The sequence below is a fragment of the Anabrus simplex genome, chromosome 2, assembly GCF_040414725.1.
Source record: "Anabrus simplex isolate iqAnaSimp1 chromosome 2, ASM4041472v1, whole genome shotgun sequence".
Lineage (NCBI taxonomy): Eukaryota > Metazoa > Arthropoda > Insecta > Orthoptera > Tettigoniidae > Anabrus > Anabrus simplex.
The window spans coordinates 160,939,216-160,951,216 of NC_090266.1; the positions used below are offsets into that span (position 1 = coordinate 160,939,216).

The following is a 12,001-nucleotide window of genomic DNA, read 5'->3' on the forward strand; positions in this document are numbered from 1 at the left end:
CTGCTTTCAAGGCTTGAGGATTGTTCCGCGTACGATATTAATCGTTATCGGATGTGGTTAGTTGAAATTGATAGTTGCAACAACAGTAGCTTAATGTATGGCAGTACTTTAACGAGTGACACTAACAATATACAGTTACATCATATGTAATTGGTCTATTATACTATGGTGGAACAAAAACTCAGCAATAACTCATAAATAAATCTAGATTACCAATGGAGTAGTACACATAACCCCTCATATATATATCATTTGTGTGTGTGTTTGTATGTATGTGTGGAGTGGGCGGGGGGAAGATTCATCAATTTGTAATTTTGGTCAAATGATATTCTTTTTAAACCAAGGCCTAACATTCGTCAATCGCAACAAGAAATATCTTTTAACAGTACATATAGAATTTCTCAAGAATAATGCACGTTGAGAACTAAAAGCATAAGTAAAAGAATAACGACACGAGTTAGGAGGATTGTATAATTGTTAGACAGCCTTAAAGATAGTTCAGCGCAAGGTTTGGGATATGTACAGACTTGCACAAAGGAAACGAGCGATTGATGTCAGAGTTTAGCCTAGGCTACTTACCTTCATTTTCTTGTTTAGTTTCACACAATAGCGATACAACATTGCTAGATTCAATGGGCCGAAGTCAGCATAGAAATTTTCGTACACTAATTCATCGTCAATTGAAAAGTAGTGCGTGTTTGTAGTTGACTTCGGTTTCACCGTAGTACGAAGGGTAACGAAGTACAGCCGATCTGAAATTAAAAAAGAGAAAATTTTAAGTTTATATTTTCACATAAACAATCGCCAGGAAACTAATATTAATGATATCCCTCCCTCCTTTCCAGAGACTGATTCCTCTTTGTGAAGTATTAACCTTTTTATTTTTTATTTCGTGATTTTACACTCTATAACATTTCCTACAAGATATAAAATAAAAAAGAGCTGACTGCGACATAAACAATGCAATAAGCACGTCCAAAATGAATTCAATGGACACATTCCTCATTTGTTTTGTAAAGCGTACTCTCCAAAAGTGGGCAATAAAAAGTATTAACATAGTTACACGAAACAGATGTAATCATGTTCTAATAAAAATGAATAAATGAAAGTCCCCTAACCTACACGTTTATGAGATACAATTCCGAGTTCGATATATATATGAATTACACGCCGAACATAAACATTTGTAATGGTTATAGCGTCCGCCATGCCAACTTGCTACGGGCCGAGCTCGTCACCCATCGCCCCACCCCCCTTACGCTCGACCGCGCCAATCACGAGCAACACTTAAGTGCTGGGCCGGCCCTTCTCTTTTCTATCTGTGGTCGCGCCGCATGGGACGATGGAAATTACTCAACTATTAATCTGGAGTCTTCCATCTCGCGAGGTTCCTGGATCCAACGAGCATCCGGACCATTCTAGAAGGGCCAGCGCAGAGAGGAACGACCTGCCTGCAGTCAGTTAGTGAGTGAGAGTGAGAGCGAGATTGAGTTCGCTGGAGCGCAGTCAGTGATGGCCTGGGAGAGTGCAGCCTGATGGAGTATCTACCTGTTGGAGCCGAGGACTCGTTCCTGTTTCCCTGACGTCGTGTGTGTGAGTCCCTTGGGGCCGGCTGCTGGAGAAGAACCTTGGGTGTTCTGGAACAGCGCGAAGGTAACACTGGGTGACGACGTGTGCAGACTGCGAACGGAGTTCGCCGGATTGAGTGAACAGTGGATACTATACCGACCTGCGAGACTGACGTGTAGGCTGTGGACCGTGACAGCGCTAACGAGTGTGACTGAGTGGCTGAGAGAGTGTAGTGTAAATAATCGATGACTCTGTGTGTGTGTGTGTGTGTGTGTGTGTGTGTGTTTTTTCATTGTAGATGGAACATGAGAAACTAAAAGAAAGCGCGGATCGTGTAAGTGTGTAACCGTCTACTTGTGTAAGTTGTAAGCTCGGCTATCGTATCTGTGTGTGTAAATCTGTAAATGTAGTGCTTAGTTAAAAAAATCTCAGAAATATGACGCTACCAGGTTCTGTACTCATTTATTTACTTATTTACCCCGCCATCACGTTACAATATAGTAGGCCTACATAACGGTGCCTTCTATGCAAATATTTCATCATAAATTACGATTTATTTAGCTCTGACCAGAGAAGTCATTCCCGAAAGGAGTCTGCCGTGAAGATTAAAACAGAATGTAATCAACCAAGTGCTGAAATTGACTCAAAAGCTATACCACAAAGATCACACCGACTTCTCATCCTTAAGTTGGGGAGCCAGACCGAGCAGCTCAAGCAGTAAAGCGCTGGCCCTCTAAGCTCAAGTTGACGGGTTCTACCCCAGCTCATTCCGGTAGTATTTGAAGATGCTCAAATACGTCAGCCTCGTGTCGGTAGATTTACCGGCACGTAATAGAACTCCTCCGGGACAAAATGTTGGCATCCTGACATCTCCGAGAACCGTTAAATTCGTTTTTCTACAATTTTTTACAATTTTCTTTACGTCTTACCGGCAGAGGTAGGTTTTATGGCGACGATGAGATACGAAAGGGCTAGGAGTGGGAAGGAAGCGACCGTGGCGTCAATTAAGGTACAGACCCAACATTTTCCTGGTGTGAAAATAGGAAAAGACAGAAAACCATCTTCAGGACTACCGACAGTGGGTTCGAACCCATTATGTCCCGAATGCAAGTTGACAGCTACGTGATTCAAACCTGCAGCCGGTCGTTCAGTCAAATGAGTTAGTGGGACGTAAAATCAATAACAATATTGCATTAGGTAACTTACAGAAACTGAACAAGTGTGTGTTCCTATTCGTCATAATACACCCGGAAAAATCAGAAACGACGTGCATACAAATTACAACGTTAAGCTCATCTTCAATCAATCAATCAATCAATCAATCAATCAATACTGGTCTGCATTTAGGGCAGTCGCCCAGGTGGCAGATACCCTATCTGTTGTTTTCCTAGACTTTTCTTAAACGTTTTCAAATAAATTGGAAATTTATTGAACATTTCCCTTGGTAAGTTATTCCAATCCCCAACTCCCCTTCCTATAAATGAATATTTCCCCCAATTTGTCCTCTTGAATTCCAACTTTATCTTCATATTGTGATCTTTCCTACTTTTATAAACGCCACTCAAACTTATTCGTCTACTAATGTCATTCCACGCCGTCTCTCCGCTGACAGCTCGAAACATGCCACTTAGTAGAGAAGCTCGTCTTCTTTCTCCCAATTCTTCCCAGCCCAAACTTTGCAACATTTTTGTAACGCTACTCTTTTGTCGGAAATCACCCAGAACAAATCGAGCTGCTTTTCTTTGGATTTTTTTCCAGTTCTTGAATCAGGTAATCCTGGTGAGGGTCCCATACACTGGAACCATACTCTAGTTGGGGTCTTACCAGATACTTATATGCCCTCTCCTTTACATCCTTACTACAACCCCTAAACACCCTCATAACCATGTGCAGAGATCTGTACCCTTTATTTACAATCCCATTTATGTGATTACCCCAATGAACATCTTTCCTTATATTAACACCTAGATACTTACAATGATCCCCAAAAGGAACTTTCACCCCATCAAGGCAATAATTAAAACTCACAGGACTTTTCCTGTTTGTGAAACTCACAACCTGACTTTTAACCCCGTTTCTCAACATACCGTTGCCTGCTGTCCATCTCACATTATCGAGGTCACGTTGCAGTTGCTCACACCTTGCTATCATAGCTACTGTAGATATCGGATTTTAGGCAAAAACATATTTTTCCGTGGTTTCCCATTTTCACACCAGACAAATGCTGGAACTGTACCTTAAGGCCACGGCCGCTTCTCTTCCATTCCTAGGCCTTCCCTGTCCCATCGTCGCCATAAGACCTATCTGTGTCGGTGCGCCGGAAAACAAATAGCAAAAAAAAGAACCTATTTTGTTTGTGAAGAGATAACTCTAAATAAAGTTGTATTTAAACGTTTCACGTATTTATAAGGTTAAAAACGGTGACCCTAGAGTGCCTAAACATGTTTAAATTGACGTTAGAACCTGAATTTGCCTATATTCCTATAATCCCTATTTTTTATCCCTAAAGCGATTCCCGGAAACTAAAATATTTAGAGACTGATTTTCAGTACCTCGAAATACTTTTCCAAACAAAATTTTAAAATCGGGAATCTGTAAACCATACTCCCCAGAAGTCATTTCCTGAAGAACCTACCACAGTACACGCCCGTAGTGTGTCACGAATGAAAACTAGAAAGCGTCGGCTTCCAAGTCGTCTTGAATGGTTAAGGGGAGTTTCCCCACTTCACATAGGATGGTAAAATTATATTGTAGCGAAGAGAAGAGTGATACTTGCCTTGTATTTCCCCCTACAGAGTTATAAATTTAGCAAAATAAAAATGTTAATTTTGATAAATGCTTGTAAAAAACGAAAATTGAAGAGCTGTCTGAAGTATATTAAAGAACCTATTTTTTTACATTTAAGAGTCTATTCTAAGCACCTAAAATAAAACGTATAGCACCTAAATAACCTACAACATAGTGGTTTACTAGACTATACATAGAGAAGGATTTTTCATTTTATGTTTACAAAAAATACGGTCTTCCGACATTGCTGAGGGGCGGAATGTTGGGAAGTTAATTTAATTTGCGCCCCCTGACGAAATTCGGTATATAACGAGTATTAGTTTGTAGCCAAATATCATAAATTCCCAACACCCACCGTATAATGTAGAGGGGGCCACACAATGTTTGGGAGTTTTTTTTTTTTCTCGCGACAGCGTGGACCAGTTATTATAATAATAATAATAATAATTATTATTATTATTATTATTATTATTATTATTTCTTTAATTATTTTCCGTAAATTGCACATGTACAATGTAGTTGTGGTAGATGAAGAAAGGGCAAGCCTCACGTACACGGAACTGCCTGCATCCCCACTTGTACAGTATACTTAAGGTACGTGTGAATTTGTATATGACTGTGTTGTAATGTTAAGCTAGTAGTAAACTCAACGTACAACACTGTAAGCCGTAGTGTTAAGCACGGGAAATACTTACGTTGTGTGTGAATTTGTATATGATGCTGGATTTAGAATGTTAATGTAATAGTATTTCTTGTGATATTTTCTTTCCATGATATTGCTTGTTGTATCCGTGTTGTAGTAGTTGTTGGGTAATTACGTTGTAACTTTACTATCACACTACTGTAAGTGATCATTGCCACCGGGATATTTCCCAATTGCGATGCATTTGTTAATAATAATAATAATAATAATAATAATAATAATAATAATAATAATTGTTACCGTATTTTTGTGGTAGGTAGAGGTGAAAGAAGGTGCGGGGGTGAACGGGTCTCAAACTACGAAATTAAAGTTAATGTAAAATTTAACAAGGTTATATTCTCTTTTCAAAATCAGGAAATAACAAGCATGGAAGGTACAGAGTAACAAGGCAACAAAAGAGCAACAACAGTATTTACAGGCTTTGGGCTTCGAGCCCCGAACTTACAATTCTTGAGCGGTTAGCCCAAGCTTACATGTACATAAGGTTTAACAAAGGGGCAGAAAACCCCAATCACGCCCAGGAGCACTTGCTCCAAATTACACAGTAAGCCCTCCTAGAGGCACGCAGAAACAAATTTCAAAAGAGCGATCCGCTCTCAAAGTTTTAAGCCTATCAAAAGGCCACACCTAACTCGACCTTCAAGCTGTCCGCTAAGGACGTAAACACAGGGGTAAAATACCCAACCTACTGAGGCCTATTAAGCGAGAAAAGGATAATTACATGGCCTCTAAAATACCAATGTGAGAGGAGGCGAACTGCACTCCTAATACATTTTGTTTTAAAACCTAATCTGGCTCTAGGCCGCTAATGCAAGGGCTAATCCCATACTAAAGAGGTGACTTTAGAAATAAACGATTTACATTACGTTAAGGAAGAATTGGTTGTGAAAATAAGTTCACCTCAAAACAATATGAGTGGGAGCTCGAGAGGGTTAAGCACTCTCTATCCCAATATGTAGCTTAAAAGAGAATAGATACTAAGAGTCTTTACATTTTAGGGAAAAGTTACATGGTGGAAAAGCTTCGGACCCGCCCCGAGAGTTAAACTGCTGAGCTAGCAAGAAAAGAAGTTATTAAACGGCCATTACCTTGTTGTTGAACTGCTGCCCGAAGAAAGAGGCGCTTCCCGCCCCCTGCTACGTACTTTACACACTGAAAGATGGTACAGAAGTGGCGCCGAGACCCTAAAATCAGCAGTTTATATACTCTCGCGGAAAGTTCGAGGCGTTTCAGGAATGAGAACACCCTCCCACAAAATCTTTATTGGCTAGGGTTAAGCAAGATATTCAAGTTGGAGAAGATACACCTGATTGGTTATAAATTAATTAAAGAAATTCGGGATTGGCTAAATTCAAAACAAGGGGAAAGAAAGGGTTATACAGCCAACTTAAACAATAACAGAAAGAAATTTAACAAGGAACAAACTTTTGAAATAAATATTTCTCCAAAAAACAGTTCTTTCACTTCGCACTAGGGTGCACCATTGTAGTTCTTCAGTAGTGTCCTCTAGAAGAGAAAGTTCACACTTCTTACTACAAGCAAAACAAAAATACGTCGAAAACGACCCAGTTCAGAAACTTCAAAATTTCCAAGTAGTGACATCTTCTGGGTAACTTGAAAATTAATACATTAGATAAAGTTCGGAATTCCTCCAGCAGAGGATTTTCAACTGGCGCAAAGTTTGAATTAGCGGCGTGGAGGTGTACCGCCCGGTACAATAATAATAATAATAATAATAATAATAATAATAATAATAATAATAATAATAATAATAATAATAATAATAATAAACTCTACTGAATACTTGCATATGTATAGAAAATTTCAAATTTACATATTTACACTCAAATGAGATTTAAGGCTTTATGGATAGAATGATATACGCTCATCTTCATTAACAAGCCGAGTAAACACATATTCGGGAAAAACATGATCCTTGACTGACTGATCCACATTATACTTCAAATGAAAAATAAATATCACTTTATTTGAAAATGAGGTGTCCACCGCGGTGGCAGATGGTACACAAAAATGCATTATTATCAAGCAATGAATATTAAATTAGAAACAAACGACATTTTCCTGAAACACAGTATTATACAATTTACACTAACAACTTTTCTATTAAACACACAGCTTATCCGAAATCAATGTATATTATTTACAAAATTCTACTCATATCTTCTGTCCTTACAAACATAATCAACTCATATACAGTATGTGGAATTGCTTCAAGTAATACTATACTACCGCTATAAGATTTAAATTTACCTTTACCATGTCCTTACCCATATTGGTACCTAACAGTCATAACGACCTGCTGCGTCTTAACTCGAGCCCCCTTTTGCCACCGCTGTTCAGAGTTCCGGAAGGACCTTTAGACCTACCGTAGCGGTCCAAGGACCCTCGTAGCCCCCACTGTACTTCACCCCTACAGGCATTCCCCTACTTCAGCCGTCCAATCTCCATAGACCAGCGGATGGAATTAATTTATTCACACAAATTCCTTATTTACAATAACCTGCTCAGGTCGATTGCCCTCTAACATTTCATTTCTTTTCTCTGTTGCTTCACAATATTTAATATCATTTGTCCAATTATTAGTATTATCTTTGCAGCATTCACTCTGAAAGACCACACAGCAAGCTCTGATTCCCCAAAATGAGTAAAACTAGTTCCTGTTTGGACCTCGTTAGGACAGAATGCAGCTGAAGAAACAAAGATAAAACTTACACAGCAATCCGCAGGTCCGTAACGAGACTTTCGTCATAAAATATTCGTGTTTTCTTGTCAGGATCAAAATAAAATAGTAAGTGATTACGAGGAAATATTGCAATCCCCCTTAATCATGCAGGAAAGATTAAACTTTTAATCCGTATCGCTGATCTAACAAGAGGTCGGTTGGAGAAAGGTGAAAATAATTACCCGGTATTATAAAAATGTTAGTGCTGAACTGTAGAAGTATTGTAAAGAAAGGAATAGAATTAAGTAATTTTATAGATATATATACTTACCATATATTGTCATAGGAATTAAATCATGGCTGAGAAATGATATAATGGGTGCAGAAATATTCTCACGGAACTGGAGTGTGTATCGTAGAGATAGAATAGGAATGGTGGGAGGGGGAGTATTCATTCTGGTGAAAGAAGAATTTGTAAGCTACCAAAAAGTTAAAGATGACAAACATGAAATTCTACGTGTAAGGCTCATCTCTAAAGATAATAGGCAACTTGATGTCTTTGGAGTGTACAGACCGGGAAACGGTAGCGCTGACGCTGATTCATAATTATTTGATAAAATAATCAACCATGTGGGAAACGATATGGAATGCAACGTGATTGTAGCGGGTGATCTAATTTACCAAATGTCAATTAGGAAGGTAATGCGAACGACAGGAAGTATGACCAACAAATAAATAAGTTAATATGAGGTCAGTTGGTTCAGACAGCGATGGAACCAACTAGAGGGAAGAATATTATGGATGTGGTGCTAGTGAAGCCAGATGAGCTGTATAGAGAAACCGAAGTAATAGATGGTATTGGTGATCACGAAGCTGTTTTTTGGTAGTTAAAAAATCATGTGAAAAGAGGAAGATATCAAAATCAGGAGTATTAGGCAGTACCATATGGCTGATGAAACAGGCATGAGAGAGTTTAAAAAAAGTAACGATTATCGGTGGAAAACTTCAAAGAAAAATGTAAACGGACTCTGGGATGGGTTTAAAGCAATTGTTGAGGAATGTGAAAACAGGTCTGTACCTTTAAACGTGGTAAGGAATGGTAGAGACCCACTATATTATAACAGAGAAGTAAAGAGATAAGGAGGTTAAGGTTGGAAAGAAATAAGAGTTAGAAATGGCTATGAACGTAAGGAGAAATTTTAGGAACTTGCTAGGAAATTGAATCTAGCAACGAAATCATCTCAGGATAACATGATGGCAAGCATAATTGGCGGTCATAGTCAGACTCATTGGCTAAATGGTCAGCGTTGGGGCCTTTGGTTCAGAGAGTCCCGGGTTCGATTTCCGGCCGGGTCGGGGATTTTAATCGCCTGTGATTAATTATTCTGACCCGGCTAAAGGGTGTTTGTGTTTGTCCCAACACTTTCCTCTTCATATTCACAGAACACACTACCAACCACCACAGAAACGCGCAATAGTGATTACAACCCCTCCACAGAGGGTTGGTGCCATGAAGGACATCCGGCCGTGAAACAGGGACAAATCTACATGTGCGACACAATTCGCACCGGCGACCCCAAAGGTGTGGGAAAAAGCGGTAGAAAAGAAATTGACGGTCATACAAATTTTAGTGAAAAATGGAAGGATATGTATAGGTACTATAAGGCAGAAACATGTTCCTAGAACGACATTCCCAGAATCATTAATGAACAAGGGGAGTGTGTATGTGAGGATCTTCAAAAGGCAGAAATATTCAGTCAGCAGTATTAACAGATAGTTGGTTACAGATAGAGGAGGTGACTAATTCGAAAGAAGTCTTAAAATTTACCTACGATAACAATGACATTTACAGTAAGATACAAAAGTTGAAAACTAGAAAAAAGCTGGAATTGATAACGTTTCGGGGGATATACTAAATATAATGTGTTGGGATATAGTAGCATATCTGAAGTACTTATTGTTTGCATGAAGAAGCTATACCAAATGAATGGAGAGTTGCTATAGTAGCCCCTGTGTATAAAGGAAAGCGTGATAGACCTAAAGCTGAAAATTACAGGCCAGTCAGTTTGACAAGCATTGCATGTAAGCACTGGGAAAGCATTCTTTCTGACTGTATTAGACATGTTTGCGAAAGTAATAACTCGTTCGAAAGAAGGCAGTTCGGATTTAGGAAAGGTTATTCCAATGAAGCTCAACTTGTAGGATTCTAGTAACATATAGCACATATCCTGGATTCAGGAGGTCAAATGGACTGTATCGCGATTGACCTATCTAAGGCATTTGACAGAGTAGATCATGGGAGACTACTGGCAAAAATGGGTGCAATTGCACTGGACAAAATAGTGACTGAATGGGTTGCTATATTTCTCGAAAATAGAACTCTGAGAATTAAGAGTAGGCGAAGCTTTATCTGACCATGTAATAATTAAGAGGGGAATTCCTCAAGGTAGTATTATTGGACCTTTATGTTTTCTTATATAATTATATCAATGATATGATAAAAGAAGTGGAATCGGAGATAAGGCTTTTTGCAGATGATGTTACTCTGTACAGAGTAATAAATAAGTTAAAAGATTATGAGCAACTGCAAAAAAAAAATTCTAGGGGCTTTACGTCACACCGACACAGATAGGTCTTATGGCGACGATGGGATATGAAAGGCCTAGAAGTTGGAAGGAAGCGGCCGTGGCCTTACAGCCCCAGCATTTGCCTGGTGTGAAAATGGGAAACCACGGAAAACCATCTTCAGGGCTGCCGATAGTGGGATTCGAACCTACTATCTCCCGGATGCAAGCTCACAGCTACGCGCCTCTACGCACACGGCCAACTCGCCCGGTCAACTGCAAAATGACCTCGATAATGTCGTGAGATGGACAGTAGGCAATGGCATGATAATCGGGATTAAAAGTCAGATTGAGAGTTTTACAAATAGGGAAAGTCCTCTCAGTTTTAATTACTGCATTGATGGAGTGAAAGTTCCTTTTGGGAATCATTTTAAGTACCTAGGTAATAATATAAGGAAAGATCTTCAATGGGGTAATCACATAAATATGATAGAAATTAGAGGGTACAGATCTCTGCACATGGTTATGAAGGTATTTAGGGGTTGTAGTAAGGATGTAAACGACAGGGCATATAAGTCTCTGATAAGACCCCAACTAGAATATGGTTCCAGTGTATGGGACCCTCGCCAGAATTACTTGATTCGCGAACTGGAAAAAATCCAAAGGAAAGCAGCTCGATTAGTTTTGGGTGATTTCCTACAAAAGAGTGGCGTTACAAAAATGTTGCAAAGTTAGGGCCGGGAAGACTTGGGTGAAAGGAGACGAGCTGCTCGAGTAAGTGGCATGTTTCGAGCTGTCAGTTGAGAGATGGCGTGGAATGACGTCAGTAGAGAATACGTTTGAGTGGTGTCGGTAACAGTAGGAAAGATCACAATACGAAGATTAAGCTGGAATTCAAGAGGACAAATTGGGGCAAATGTTCGTTTATAGGAAGGGGAGTTGGGTATTGGAATAACTTACCACTAAATTTCCAATTTCTTTGCAATCATTTTAGAAAAGGCTAGGAAAGCAACAGACAGGGAATCTGCCACCTGGGCGACTGCCCTAAATGCAGATCAGTAATGACTGAACTGAAATATTGAAAATATGGTGTGTCCTTTTTTTTTTTTTACAAGCCATCCAGGTAACCGCACATTGTATATCACGAGTAAAACTGTCCATTTCTTCAACTGGATAACTTCATTATCCTGCTTCATTTTCAGTAACTAAGAATAACGCAGTCATTAACTTCGTGTTGTTCGTTTGTTTTATGTGTAAGAGTTAACACACTGCTGCTCTTAAAATGACTACAACACAAAAAATAAGTCCTGTTTCACAGGATGACTGGCTAACAAGGAAATGCAACGTCATGCACTTTCTCTCGCATTCTGAGTTGGTACTTGATAAGAAGTAAGTTATTCCTTGTCACCAGTCCGTTAAAAATCGTATACAGTAACAGTGGACATTCATTTCAGTTACATATATATCTTGATGCTTACCGAGCCAGGAGCAAGAAGAGAATTAGTACTTAGTATGCAGACACACGGAATCGAAGTACAGAGTTAATAGAATTAAAGGGGGACAGTAAGAGAATTTACTAATTTGTTCGCCATTTTCGTTGAATTGTGAGAAAGACAGCTACTGCACTAAAACCTCACGTATCCTTCTTTCAACAGCTGACCAATTTTTAAGATTAAGATATATCTTTCACCATCA

General features: G+C 39.1%; 1 protein-coding gene across 2 annotated transcripts in view; it reads right to left on the bottom strand.

Moving 5' to 3' along the window:
• The window catches only part of LOC136863962 (dual specificity protein phosphatase CDC14C), a 451,301-nt gene that overhangs the window by 352,183 nt on the left and 87,117 nt on the right, over positions 1-12,001 (bottom strand). For both annotated transcript variants that reach the window (XM_068226497.1, XM_068226496.1), the window contains exon 2: positions 580-752. In XM_068226497.1, the coding sequence (XP_068082598.1) occupies positions 580-752 (173 nt within the window). The remainder of the gene's footprint in view (positions 1-579; positions 753-12,001) is intronic.